The 15,178-nt window shown below is 35.4% G+C and overlaps 1 protein-coding gene across 3 annotated transcripts in view; it reads left to right on the plus strand.

Moving 5' to 3' along the window:
* MSI2 (musashi RNA binding protein 2) overlaps positions 1-7,651 on the plus strand; it is a 272,035-nt gene extending 264,384 nt beyond the window's left edge. For 2 of the 3 annotated variants that reach the window (XM_053454976.1, XM_053454978.1), the window contains 3 exons: positions 933-1,141; positions 3,504-3,581; positions 6,476-7,651. In XM_053454976.1, coding sequence (XP_053310951.1) covers positions 933-1,141; positions 3,504-3,545 — 251 coding nt within the window. In that variant the 3' untranslated portion in view covers positions 3,546-3,581; positions 6,476-7,651. The remainder of the gene's footprint in view (positions 1-932; positions 1,142-3,503; positions 3,582-6,475) is intronic. The other variant, XM_053454977.1, reaches the window with a different exon arrangement.
* Positions 7,652-15,178: the final 7,527 nt, after the last annotated feature.

Here is a 15,178-nt window from a genome sequence, read left to right on the forward strand (position 1 = left end):
CTTTTTTCTTGCATATCACTGCCACATCGATGATAAGGCTCTGTGTTTTGTGGTGCATCGAGTCGATACGTATTCACGTAAAAATGCAACTGCGTCCTCTTCTGTACAGATTATATTTTTATAGAAATCTTTTAACATCATTATAGCAGGGTTATACGGGCATATTGAACTTCTTTCTGGTACTTGTGCTAGACAGAATGCACGGCGGTTTAATGGTAGACCGCATTTAGGCCACAGGTTACCGGTAGATTGCAGGCTAAAGTAGCACCGACATTTCATTAATTACATTAATAGTGTTTTCACCTTTGAGTATAATGCATAGGTTTTGTCTTATTTAATGATATTCACAATTTGAAAACTAAAACATAGATACAGACTTTTGTAATCTGTAATCTCTTGGACGGTTATGGTCCCCAAACTTTGTCTAGAATTCATGTCTTTTTTTTTTTTTTTTTTACATTTTTTTTTCTTCAGATAAAAACTCACATCTTGTAATTTTTTGTTTCTGAAATGAGCATATTACATAGTGTTAAATCTAGTTCCTTTGTAGTTTGCATGGGATGTGAATGCTGTCTCCACATGTCCAGATCTGTCCTCTTTTCCAAATAAAATGCAAACAAAGAGCATGAACTTTGCACAAAATATTACACAATGTCATCTGTTATGTAGTGGGTTTAATGAAATCAACCTCACTGACCCCCGGGTGCAATACAGCATTGAATGATCAGGTGTCCAAGCTTGTTTAGTGGTAGTGTGGGCTGATTATCTTGTTGGGTATGTGCTCTTGTTCCGCATGGCCATGGTTTATAGAATGTCAGAAGTCAGGCCCAGCCTGTTTTCTTCCGTGTTTGCCTTATCTTTTATTTTGTTGTATATTAATGTTACATGTTATGATTTAGCCCTTATTCCTACCTTTATTCCCTGCACACCAGTTTTGAATAGCTACAGCACTCAACCGAATTATGGCGCACCCGCATCCCCAGCAGGCACCAACCCAGCTCGACCAGGTGGATTTCCAGGGGCCAACAGCCCAGGCCCTGTAGCAGACATCTATGGGACCGCCAGTCAAGACTCTGCTGTGGGTAACTACATTAGTGCTGCAAGTCCTCAACCAGGGTCAGGCTTTGGTCATGGAATGGCTGTAAGTATCGATTTCATTCATGCTTATTAAGATTTGTTATTTTGAGAAGATGTAGTCTAATACGAAGCACATAAAAGAAGAAACAGGATGTAACTTAGACCATAAATCTGAAATCCGGGGCAGGTTTTATGGATTTCAAACATAAAACCCTGGGGTGTAATCGGTGACCTTTTTTTCTTTCTCACTGGCTTGCCTATACTCAAGCAGTGATATCCTCATAATCCTGCCTCTTACAGGTCCTTGAGGGCTAGACATGGTCACAAAGCTGTTAGACATACAGTTATCTTTAATATTTATAGAGAGCTGACATGAACGGGATGCTGTCCTCCAGCCATCTATTTTGGCTTTCCATTAACCCTTTCACTTCTTGTACACCGAGGAGATTACATGCACAATTGTTCATTATGTGGCTCACTTAGCCCATTGACACACAGTGCTATCATTTTATATCAACTGCAGAATTTACTAATAGACCTGTTTCAAACCTGTACGCTTCAGTGCACAGGCTGTCTCTTCAATTATTAGAGTAATAGGTTTCCATTGGCTGATATCTGCTCATCCGTTAAGGGCAAGATGAGCCGTTTTCACCAAACACTTCAGATGTAAACCAAGGGGAGCCAGCAATGCCACTCAGCCAGTTTGATGACCCAGAGGAGTCCTCCTTGACTTGAATGTCATATCACATTCCACACTATTGTTCAGTGCTGTGCAGAGGAACCGTGGTGAAAAAGAGAGTAAACCACAGTGTTTAATTCCTACTAATTCCTGCTTCCTATAATATCTAGGTGAAACTTAAAGAAGGTGAACAGGTTAAAGTGTGCACCCAACTGGTATATTTGCTATTACCCAAAAGTTGTGCTGTATAAATACAGACCTGTAGCTAAAATAAAAAGATACTTGATTTAGAACTTGCAAAATAAATGTTTCTCTGCACTTACTTTTAAAGGAGAAATAAACCTTGAAAAGTAACCTTAAAATAAAATGTCATGTATAAGATCATGTATAATAAATGATTATTTTTAGGTTTACCTTGCATAGAAACAGAGGAATATGCCATTGGTTGCTATGATGGTAAAACCAAACGGACACTTTTTATGAATAACCTTGTGTTTAAACATGTTAATGACAATAAGGGAATATTTAGTAACGTGGGAGATTTGGTACCTTATCCCTCTTCATTGTGCCATGTTTAATGCCAAGTAGTTACATCTAGTTAAAAGTTTACTTAATGAGTTACTAACATGTATCAAATAACCAATGGGAACTGTGAATTTTGCTTCGGCTTTGCTTTAACGATTTATAAATGTGGATAGAAATGTAACCAATTTGCATGCTTTCACTTCACATAGCAAAGCTTTGCTGGATGAGGGTGTGATGAAGAGTTTAATTGTGACAAGGCTGCCAATCTGAGCACTCTACAAACAGAAACACTTATGTCATAAGCTTTCCTATTTTTCTGTAAATGGCAGCTCAAAGTATTGCAACTATAATTCAGCCCAATACATTGCAGTCAATGGGTCTAAAGTTGTTGAACCATGTTGTGTAGGACTGATTTCCTGTAAATTCACTTACCAACAGTAAGCTGTAGAAATCAATTAACTATGCCTTGTGAAGGGCAAAAGCTAGCTAGTTTCTTCGTATAGACTGGCATTCAGCGCATTCTCCTGCTTATATGCAAGGTAGCCTTCCTGCTTCTCAGCCATTTCATAGCATAGGATAAATTGGATCAAAGATTAAAAACATAATGGTCCTGTTAAATGACCTGCAAAATGTGGCTGTTATTTATTTTTCCGTAAATGGTCTGTTTCCCATGGCTTCCATCCCTAACCTTTAGGTCCTGTTGAACACCTCTTCCCATAGCAACATAGTATGAATGCCTATACTATCAAATACAGCCGTTATGATTAGCCTTGGGAAAATGAGCCTCTCTCACTCTGTTTCTCTGTGTTCTTGCTAGAAAACCCCTCTGCTCTAGAAAATGTGAATGTTCTGAGCTGTTCAGATGAAAGCATAGCCTAGAACCCTCGACAAGTTCTCCGCCGTGCCTGGGATGTGCATGTTACAGTGCAGATTGGCAGCCTTTCTTGGTGGTAGTGACTTAAAAAAACTAACATTGATTACCAACCTGCAAAATCCACAAACTGGATGAAAAATAAGAACCTCTCTGATTACTTGCGCTAATAATAAAAATGCCATCACTCCAAATGACATGAGTAATTTATTAAACAGTTTGATTACGGCTAAACATTCATGCCACCATCACAAGCAGGGCTTTTGATCATTATTTTTTGCTATAGATGAATTGCAGAAATATGTTCTTGTTCAATAGAGCACTGACAACTTAACAATTGTACAATTCTAGGGGCCTTTGATTGCAACGGCTTTTACAAATGGATACCATTGAAACGTTTCATGTGGTTGGTTGCCATCTCACTTTGAGGTATTCTAATCTCTACCATTGTATTTTGTGAAAATTTGCCTTAAACCTTTGCTGTATACGCTTAGACTTACCGCTCCCCCCATTTTAACCCTATGGGGCCCACAATAAATCAAATAACAAAATATTTTCTGCCCATGGAATGGGCACGTATGTTTAGTTGCAGACCTATGAATGATTAAAACAACTGATTAATTTCATGCTTAAAAACTGGGCTCCAATGGGCTAGGATGCGGAAAACTGTGATTTCATTTTTTCTATCAATTTAAAAAAAATATGTAGGCTCCTCCCCTTACTTTTTGTTCCTTTAACTCTAGGCATCCCACAATGGGAAACTGGCAGTCATTTACTGAATTATTTTAGTTGGTTGAGAGATAATGTGAAAGCCGCACACATTGTATACAGGAGAGAACACTTTAAAGGAGGCGCTATACTTTTACTCCTTACTTATATTAAAAGTCAGATTTTTCACCTAAAGGCATTTGATAACAAAGCAAAGAAACTTACAACAGTGAGATTCCGTCAGAGGGTATGGACATTGCCAGCAGCAACATAAATAGCTTAGCTGTTCGCACTGAGCCCCTTTAGATACTGACTGCACAAAACATGCTTTTCTTAAGCAGTGTCCTAAGCAAAGCCGATGATGGCGTATTTTGAAATCACATAAGACAATTATGTCAAATTCAAAACATATACTGGTAAAGATCACCTTTTCTTAGCAAATTTGGACGAATGCCAGTTTCCCATCCTTTTTTGCATGCATTTGTTATGCCTGTTTTATTTCCTTCTCTATTTTTATTTTCCATACCCTTTTTTGGCATTTTCTAGTGCATAGACAAATAATCATTGAACCTGTTGTTTGAAAATGTATTAACCCTAGTTATCTCTGCTAAGCAATTTGTTATAACATGGTTTGCTGCTGTGCATGACACATTAATAGCTGTGTGTAGAACAAAAACTGCTAGTTATACCTGCAATAAACTGACATTTACTGATGCGGTTGACCTTACATATATATACACGTATACATTTTTAGCCATAATTCTGTATTTTTGTAAATGTATTTCTTAATTGATCTGATTAATAAACACTGTTCTTTTTACTTAACATTTTGAATAGTTCCATTAGAAACAGACATTGGTAGACTAGACAGCATTTTTCAATTGTGATGGCGTGAGATAAGAAATAAAATCTATTTTAAGATTATTTTCCCTGTCAGACTGCATGAGAAATAATAGCTTTTCTGGTTCAGTAATTGATTGTGTTCATTAACCCAACACTAAAGCATTTTTGGTGCAAAATGTAATTTTTTGGCAGAACCATTCCAGTGGATTCTATGGAATTATTCCAAAATCTAGCAAAACCGCTCTGTTTTACGATAGCTGGTTTATGGGGATTAAACCTGTTTCTCCAAAGCCTCAAGTTTAGCAATACTTTTAAGTCAGCAAATCTGTAAATACATGAAAAATAACATTGTACACCCAAATATCTTGTGATCAGTTCTCACTCAAGCATGTGCTTGAGCGAAGGACACAGTGGCGAAAAAGCTAGAAATTAAAAAAAGTTAAATAATGCACAGAAAATAAATTTCCCAAACAGCAATTCAATTACTTTCTCATCCCTGTAGGTTACAACGCAATTTTTTCACTATTTATCAGCTAATTTCAATTGTGTTTTGCAGAAGGGAATAAACACCTTGTTATGCTAAATAGCCTTTATCACTGCAGTCTTTCTGTATTCTCTTAACAAGATGCCACACAAATGGAAGAAGCAATTCTTCACGAGCGCTGGCTGTGAGAGCAATGTTAAGCGACTACCTGAGACGAAACTAAAGAAATAACCAGATGTTTGAATTCATCGCTGTATATTTCTTTGTAAATTCCAGTAATTTTGCATAAATGCAATCTTGTCTTGTCATTTCAAGCTCCTCTCTTGGGTATAAAAATCGAGTAGCAATTTTTTTTGGTGGAGCATTAAACTAATTTTCTCTTGTGAAGCCTCAATAATATTTAGGCGTTTCGGCTGCTACCCCGTTTGAAAAATTGCTCTGCTATTGATGTTTTAAAATTACAGTGCAGTTGATTTGATCGGCCTACATCTTATAAGTACTTGCAGTGTATTTTTCTTATACACAAAGTGAACTTTTCAAGTGATTCCCTGAAGTACATTTGTGTTCCTTTTTTTTATGTACGTTTAAAGATTTTTAAGTAGCATATTCTATTTGTCACATAGGCATACAATTAGCTGACAGGATAATAATAATGACATTATTATCCTGCTCGCTCTGCGTTGCTCTAGGACTTTAAAGGTCCTTTTAACCGTGTCAGCAAAATGTCACTCATAGTTCAGGAACACGCTTATTAAATGACCTACCACAAGGCAATTCTACAAGGTATGTAATCCCAAATAAATAAGTATTACAGTTGAGGAATAGATCAATAGCACTTTGTAATATTTAGAATTATGTTTACCACAACTGTGGCCTAAAAACAACTTTGTATTTGTAAGTGTAGCATTAAAATTACCCTGTGCATTGTGGGGAAAAGAGGAGTAAGAGTGGAAGTGATATTTGAAATGGTTTAGCTGTTTATTTTGCCCCATTTCACCCCATTATATTACAGATTTAGCAGATATGCTAATTATCCCTATTGTCGGATTTCCTGTAGTTATGGCAAAGCACAGAATGTAAAGTAAGCAGCCCATGCTTTAAGTTGAAGCATGTTTATCTATTTAAAAGCACTGATTTCTCCGTATATGTTCCTGACTTCTGTACTAATTGTTCAAGCTGAAATTGTTTGTCTATCCAAGAGAAAATTGCATTTTTTACTTGACTGTATGATTCCAGAATGTTTTTCTTTTAAATATCTATCTATCTATTACTTTTTCCTTTACTGTAGAATTTGTCTGGATGCCCAGGCAAGACTGGACGAAGCTTCTGAATGGTCCCATGTTGGGATGATGTCATCGGGCCTTGAGTACTACATTATCACTAGTACAGGACAACCACACACAGACACACATCTGGAGATGGCATTCCGTGGACTGCAATGGTTTCAACATTGTCATCTCATGAACCTCTGCTGTGCTATAGAATCTTCAGCTTTTTATTTCCAAAAAAAAATAATAATAAGCGCAGACATCACATGTTTTTCTTGTTGCTTGTAATTTGTTTTACATTTTATTAAGTGTTGGGAGTGAAAGCATAGGGGTTGAGCTACCCCTCTAGTTTTATTTCTTCTTAATCTTTTATGCGTTTAGCTGAAGCTAATCATAGTAGATTATTATCACTAACAGCTGAATTCTTTTTACTTTGTCCTTTTTTCATCATTGTTATTTTGTAAGATGGAGATTGCGATTTTTTTTACAAAAGTTGCAAACTTGGGTACCAGTCAGATGTATAAATATAAGAGAAACAACCCTAAAATGACCTTTAAACCGGCATTCAACTGAAGAGGTAGGGTTTTCGCACAAAACATTTAAAACGAGTGTATGGTTGCGTTATAGCGAAGTCTCAGTTTCAGTTTCATGATGTAAATAATGTAAAAGAGCAGCTGACTACAGTGAATATCTGGAGTTTTCTTTTTTGTGATGTCTCTCTTTATTAAACTGATGCTATATATTTTCGGCAATAACTTAAGGACAAGAAATTTTTGAGTCCTTGGTTTTTTCTATAAGTGCTTTTTTTTCTTGTTGAAAGAGGTGATATTCTAAGGTTTTATGAAATTCATTCTTAAGATAAACAGCACTGTAAATATTCTTCCATTAACTACATGTAAACCCGTAGGAAAGAGAAATCTTAAAAGTATATATATTATTTTTTTCGGAGGGGGAGGGCATATTATCTGCAGCATCTCTGGACAAAACGGGGAATAAAATGCATCTTTGTAGGCTTTGAAACCCCTGAGTGAGTTGCCAAGGTGTGCCCTTTTAGCTAGATTAACACTGTTGAGCTTGTTGTGTAGGTGTTTTAGACCTGATAACTGTACTAGCGTCATACCAGCATATTACCTATTTATACTATGTGCACAGCTTAAAAAAGTCGAGTTCTATTTTTATGTTGTTTAAAGGATAAAGGAACAAAAACTTTACCCAAGTTGAAAATGAAGCTACAATTTTAATATTTAAAGTATTTAAAGTTTGAAGCATACCATTTATTTTTAAGTTTCTCAATAATTTCAATTAACTGAAATAATTGTCCTGTCATTTCAGCTGCTCTGTATATTCCTGTCCTCTTCTAGAGCTTTGTCTAGACCACAGTTTGTTGTCCCCAGTGACTGACATATGCCGGGTAGGAAAGGCATCCTTCACCCTCTGTTACATTATAACATTTATTTTCTCTTTTAACAAATTAGGAATGAAAACCATTTGTTTTAATACCTCAGTGCTCCAAGTATCACAATAGAAGCGATAAAAAGATTAATTTATTATAGAATTAATAATAATAATAATAACAAAGATATAGTACATCATTGCACTGTGACTTGTAGGGAAAACATACAATTTCCTATTTGCACAATTTATTTTGGCTGTTTTTGTATTTGGTCCTCTACTTGGGGAAATTATGAAGGATATTTTAATTTATTTTTTAAAATAGAATTCATTCAAAAATAGAAGCCGACTTGGTATATTTGGCATTAACAACTTTGTGTGCATATTATTTTTCAGCATATGCCAAGTTTTATCATTTTTTTTAAAAACTGTTACATGTATGAAATTGGTACTTTTTTCATTTCGTACAGCCAGTACAAGACACTGAATGCTACATTTCTGAGACAAAAGCTGCTGCACTCCTATTTTTATAAATGTTACTGACAGGTAGCGATAACATAAAACTTAAATAGAATTGTTATGGTAAATAAGCAAAGGGGGGAATGCTCTTAAAAAAACAAAGAAAAAAAAAACAACAAAAAAACATATTTTTTAGCTTTTTTTTTTATTTTTCACAATTGATAATGGAATTCTGTAAATCAATTACCATTTTGTTTTTCTAAAAGCAAAATGCTACTTTTTTTTAATATGAAAATTCAATCACTTAAAAAACTGAAACCAAATTGTTCTCTGCTTAAAAAAAAACTAAAAAGGAGTACAAACAATCCCCACGATTTAATATCTAATCAGGGGATTTTTTAAAATGAATATATGAATATTTTGTCTTTTGAAGATGTACTGTACACACACACACACACATACATATATATATATAATGCATTTCCTTTTTTTCATTCCCAGACACTTCATAGAAAAGTCTTTCTTCCTTATCGGTATATCTTAGCACTGTATATAGTGGCTGTTGTATAATTGTACTGTCCTGATGCTAATGTACTAAATTAATTTCCTCTTATAGTAATACTATTGGTAGATGTATTGTAATTAACATTAAAGGCAAAATTAGCTGTAGTTTTTTCAGATTTAGGACCAGTAAGGATAGAACTTTCTCTAATTTAAGAAAAAAAAATGATTTTGGAGCAGTTTTTGTTTTCCTCTTGTTTTTAATAATTATTATTTGTTATTTTGTCAATCTGATGTGGTTTCAACTAACCAAAGGTCTTGCAACGCTAAAATGCTGGCAAACTCTAATAGGCATTTTGTAGATTGCCCTTCCCTTCCCTTGTTTTTTAAAGGGGAATGCCATACTACCTTAAATGCTAATGCTATATATATATATATATATGCAAAACTGGATTTTTTTTTAATTTATTTTTTAAAAAGAGGGAGACATGGTATATCAAATGATTTTACTAAGAGAAAAACAAATATTTTTTTAAGAATGCTTAAAAGAAATCGATAATCTGTGTGAATATGTTTTAGATGTTTATATACCCTTTGAATCCCGTTGGCCCACAGCTTAAATCGTGTGGAACCTGCTATGTGTGGCTACCTAGATCAAAGTTAGCCCTGTCCCCTTATTCATGTAGCAGTTTTGTGACTTTTCTCTAGTACAAAGTTTTGTGTTAGTCTTTATTTTACTCAAGGACAAAGGGTCGTGCCTCCTTATCTATAACCTACAAGAGATGTTCTTCTACAGTAGTACTTTTCTTGAAATAATAGAAGCAGAGAAGGTAAAGTATCTATACCAGCATTAGCTCATAGGTTTGAGACACACTTTTATTAGGTCTATTAGATCACTTCAATTTACTCTCTACGCACTTAATACACTTCTTTCACAAACACAACCACTAACTGGATAGCACAATGACAAGCACAGTGAACACGATGGCCATTATGGAAGAAAAGAGACATACGCATTATGCTAATGTGAAACGCGTTTCCAAAGCATGTTGTGTATGCCACCATGCCTGGGAGCTGTGTTACACACCTGCGCAGGTCTGTAGCAGCAAACAACACTTTTTACCTCAGATAGATTACAGAAACAAAGCCGGACTACTAAGCAGCTGCATATTCTCCAGACCCTAGAGTTCAAAAGAGTAGCCATAGTGTACAGGGCCGTTGTTATACTAACACACACAGAACAGATATGTGGACTCTGCCTGACCTTCGTGCTAATATTTTGAATATCATCTTTCCCATATGCCATACATCTGGCAGGGGTCATTGCTCAAAGTATACTTTTAAAGTGTCCTTAACAGCTATATTTTAAATTAATGCTGTGTTCAGATTAACTAAATCTACATATTCTAAAGTAATTTTCCTGGTCACTCTATATTTGATCAGTTAAGATTCTGGGTCCAAGCCCTGTGTAGCATTAATTAGTAAAGAAAAGGGACTTTCTACTAGAGTTATGTGTAAACCACTCTTCTATGTTAGTAATACACATTCAGATGATCCCGGAAGTTGCACATTGTATGAAAATTGCAACATTTCTTTCTTTCACTGGATGGATGAAAGAAGATATAGCTTCTTCTAACAATAATGGAAAAAGATTATATATTTGGCACAAAAAAACTGCATTTTATTTACCACTTTTAGTTCATAACAAGTTTTAGGGAAACTATGTTTAATCCTGATCATACTAACTAGCTCTTAATCAGAAAGTACAAAAATACTTTCACAGTATACAGTATACAGTAAAGAACTTTAATGTTACATGGTTACATAGTAAATAAGGTTGGAAAAAGACCTAAGTCCATCAAGTTCAACCCTTCTACCTAACCTTCCTATTCTTGATCCAAAAGAATATAAAGACCTGTATACATAGCATTTACATAGACAGGTATATGTGCTCATGTATACAGGGGCATAACAGCCTCCAGGCGCTAGCGTCTCATGCACCATATTTTCTTCTTTATTCTTTATATACGGTATGACTTCTATAAAGACATTTTGTCTCGTTGCCTTTCACTAAGCACCTGGCAGCTCTAGATTATTAACAACACTTATAAAAATCTATAACCACAGATTGAAGTCAAAGAAAAATAGTATTTTCGGTGTACAGTTCAAATTAACAGACATGCCCACAGCATACTTTATTGATTAGTACATTTATTACACTTGCTTAATCGATTCAAATCCTAGAATGAGAGCAGCCATAGACTAGGTAAAGTTGTGTTCTTTATGTTGACCGAAATCATTACTGATTATTTTATTCAGTGTATCTTACTAACATTTACTTGTTTTACATTAATCCAGCTGAGCACATATATTGTGCGCACATGGAATATTTGTATGTACACGAGAAGATAAAGCCACGTTTTATAGATATAAATTATTCCATACCAGAGAATATTGCAAAAGTAGTTAATACAAAGCTACATAAACATACAAGTAGTGGTAAAACTAAAGTCGTGTTTAAAAAGGATGGTAATACACTCTAAAGCTTAGGGAGGAAAAACTAAAAATACATGAAAAATTAGGATGCATAGTTCTTCCAACATATTCTGTGCAGGTATGAGTAACTACGAGCCTTGTTATCACAGTGCTTCTCTGAAAAGGCACTAGGTGGATTGTTTAGTAAAAAAAAAATGGAGGATCTCCTGCCCAACATGCTACTGGCTATTTAGATGACTGGAGAACATGTTTTTGGCATCTTGCACAATTAGTGGTAAATTACAGAATCTGTAAAACTCACACGTGAATATAGAATAGCAACATTTCCTCGTAGCAAATGCAGAAGAGTCATACATCTCACTACTCTACTTCAGTTCTCTTCCAACCAGCAAGAGAAATGAAAACGCACGACCCCCTTGGTTAAAATAAAGGTTTAATGTCTTATTTGTTTTTTTAGGTTCTCTTATGTTCACTTTAAGTTGAACTTGTAGCTTGGACTTTAAGGTAGCATGGCTCTGTTGCAGTTCTTTTATTTATCATTGTACAGCAATTTACAGCTGATGAATGAGGCACATTGTACTAGACTAGTTCATTGGGTAATTGTTGGTAATGACGACCTGAAAGGTTTTCTTTTTTTTTTTTTTTGTTTTTTTAAGAAAAAAAATATTTTTATTATTCTTCGTTTCAGCCTTTTTTAAATACCATTTTTTTGTATTTCGAAGTGTGAATGAGGGCTAGGGCCACACTGATGTTTTACGTGTTTGCCATACACACCATAAACAAGACTAAAGCAATATAGTTTATTACATTGAAAATGAAAATCATCCATGCTTTTGTGTGACGTACAATTGTTTACAAAAACACTAACTTGTATTTGACTTGAAAATAAGGTGAAAGAGCAACGTTCCTTTGAAGATGAGTTTATCATGTTTGATTAAATCTGTTATTTCCTAAAGGGCACTTTTAGCAGTTTAGCACATCAGAGAGAAAATACAGGCTTCATGGAGGCACAGATGGTATGAAGAGACGTACCCAGTATTTATATATCCTACCAACATTTCTGCCATAGAACATCTTTGTCAAGGCAAAAACACTTTTTATAGGCCTATAAAATTTGTTTTTGCCCCGATGAAGGCCATGTATGGCCAAAACATTGGTAGGATAAACAAATACTATGATTATATAAGTTGAATTTGGAGTGTGCATGGTACTTCTACTTACCTTGTGTTTATTTCCTAAAGGGAGCAGACACATCTGTTGTAGATCCTATGGAACAAAGCCCTGTCAAAATACACTTGTAGTTTCATACAGTCATGTTATATAAACATTGTACAACTCCTCATTAATGTTCAGAATCTGACCATTCACATGTTAATATACACTACGAGAATTCTGTATGTTAAGCAATACTTCAATATACTGTAATGAATTTTACCAAAAATACCTGAAAGAAATATATATATATATATAAAATCTAAATCAATAAAAATTAAAATCAATAGACATCCAGGTTGCCCCCTCGATCTGTGCTTATTATAACTGAACAATCAGAATGTACTGTTCTTCAGAAGACTTTAAAACTTTGGTTATTTTATCTCTGTTTTCTTAGATTTTTCTTTTCTCGATCTAACAGGGTAGATAGAAAATATTTCTAAAAAGAATACCGAGGTCACCAGTGCTTACTATATACTGCACAAAGCAAGATCCGCATGCCTCCTTTGGAACAGAATTTGAATGTAGAGATCAATGTATTCTGTGAGTTCTAGAATCTGAGCTTTTTGTGTAAAGCTGACTGAATTATAGTAGGTGGTTTTGGTGGGTCTACATACCTGAACACAAATTAACCTTAATGGCACTGTGGCAGACCTAGCCCTTACTTTTATACTTTAGTATGAACTAACGAGAACTTTGGTAGTAACTATTTTTTTTTATATATATATATACATATGTATGTATATATATATCTCAAGCATTGCATCTTTCAGGTCTTTGTGTACGGCTTCCTGAAGCCTTGTAAATTACTATGTGGATGGGGGTCTCTCACATCATAGATGTGGAAAGTATAATTTTATATTTGTATTTTCAAAATAAATAAGTTTGTGAAAGGTTTCCATCCTCTACTGTGGTCCAGAAATCAATGTGTTTGTCTGACAACAACAAAAAATAAATAAAATAAACTGTTTTGAAAAAAATTGTGTCTTTATTTGCACATTTAATGGAAAGCGAGGATTGCAGCATTGCTTTCCATTAGGAACCCCAGGGATTCTGGAACCTGCCTGAAACTAGATTGATATATTTCAAATATTTTAACCTATTTGGTAATTACAAGGCAAATATTAAAAAGTGCACGTTGTTTCCAAACTACACATTTTTTTAAAAGGGGGACTGTAGTCTTAATAGCACTCATATTCCAAAACAGCCACACAAAAGTATGTGTTTCACAAAAGCACGTAAAGTTTGCCATTTCACAAGGGCCATTCTACCGCCAATCTTTCCTAAAATATAGTGCAAAAAGTAGCAGCGTACCCTGGAGATGGCATAGCTTAATCAGCCAATCAGTGGCAGCAAAGTGCTCAGTGGGCAGACAATGGGATGTAAACAGTTCAGCAAAGCTAGTCCTGGAACTCACTGGAACTATGCCGGATCAAGTGCAATGGGATCAATGACATGATTCCCAACAATTTATTTTTGAAAAAAAGGCGTTGACTTTGTCAGCTGCTGGTTGGCTCCGTGAGCAATCCGCTGTGTTGACATGTCAGGGCTTGGCCTGGATCTCTGGGTAGCCACCAACAACCTACTCTGCTGTAATTGGTGACACGTGCATTGGGAAACAGCTACAAACAAGACAGAAGTGAGGCCACAAATTAATAATAGTAATAATAATATTAATAGTAATAGGCAAGTTAATAACTTATATGTGGATCATGTTAGTTTAGATCTTAAAGTTAAATGTCTGTAGTAAAGTTGGCATATCCCTTCCATGCCCCTGTGGTTTTAATCTACCTTAAGTAGCAAGGCCACTCTGTGTGCTTTCCCATCTCTATAGTATGACAGACCCAGTAAGGAGCAGGATGTTATAGAGGCAGTGGTCCATGGATGAAATGATTACCTCCTGTTTGTGGGCTCAAGTAAGCATCTTTAATTTGGGGCTTTTATTTTGGAGTTGGTTGTGAGTTTTGCTACCCCTCAGCATGCTTCAGCCTAAGCCCTTTGTTAGTCCAAAGTGTAAAAAGCTTTGGCTAAAACCAAGCATTTGGCATATTTAATTTGTGACAAGACCCTGAAACCCTAAGAAGCAGATTTGTCCAGCCTACTAAAGAGCTTATTGATCAAAGTATGGGCTTATATCTTGGATAAAGTCAGAGCTACAGGTGACAAAGGAGTCTACTAGCTTACTAGTTGTTGTAGTTGATTCTCCAGCCATTTCAGCCTCTTCAATTACAAGGATTGCCCAGGAAGACCTTTCATCTCAGATGAGAAAGGTGAATGGATGTATATTTTGTCCCCAGTAGAGAAGAAGGTAAATTAGTATTTTGCTGCCCTGATTACAAAATTGCTTCCGTTCATTGAGGTTTTCGGGCATTTGTTTATGCACAGCTCTCTTAAGGTCCAGCCACAGCATTTCAATCAGGTTAAGGTCTGACCTTTGACTGGGCCATTGCAACACCTTGATTATTTATTTTTTTTAGCCATTCTGTATGTGTCACTCATATTCCATAGACGTTGGGCCCCTTAGTACCAATTGAGCATCATTTAAACGCGACAGCTGACCATGTACATCCCTTTATGACCACAGTGTACCCATCTACTTCCAACAGGATAATGCACCATATCACAAAGCTCACATCATCTCAAACTGGTTTCTTGAACATGAC

Source organism: Spea bombifrons, chromosome 2 (assembly GCF_027358695.1).
Source record: "Spea bombifrons isolate aSpeBom1 chromosome 2, aSpeBom1.2.pri, whole genome shotgun sequence".
In the NCBI taxonomy this organism is placed as follows: domain Eukaryota; kingdom Metazoa; phylum Chordata; class Amphibia; order Anura; family Pelobatidae; genus Spea; species Spea bombifrons.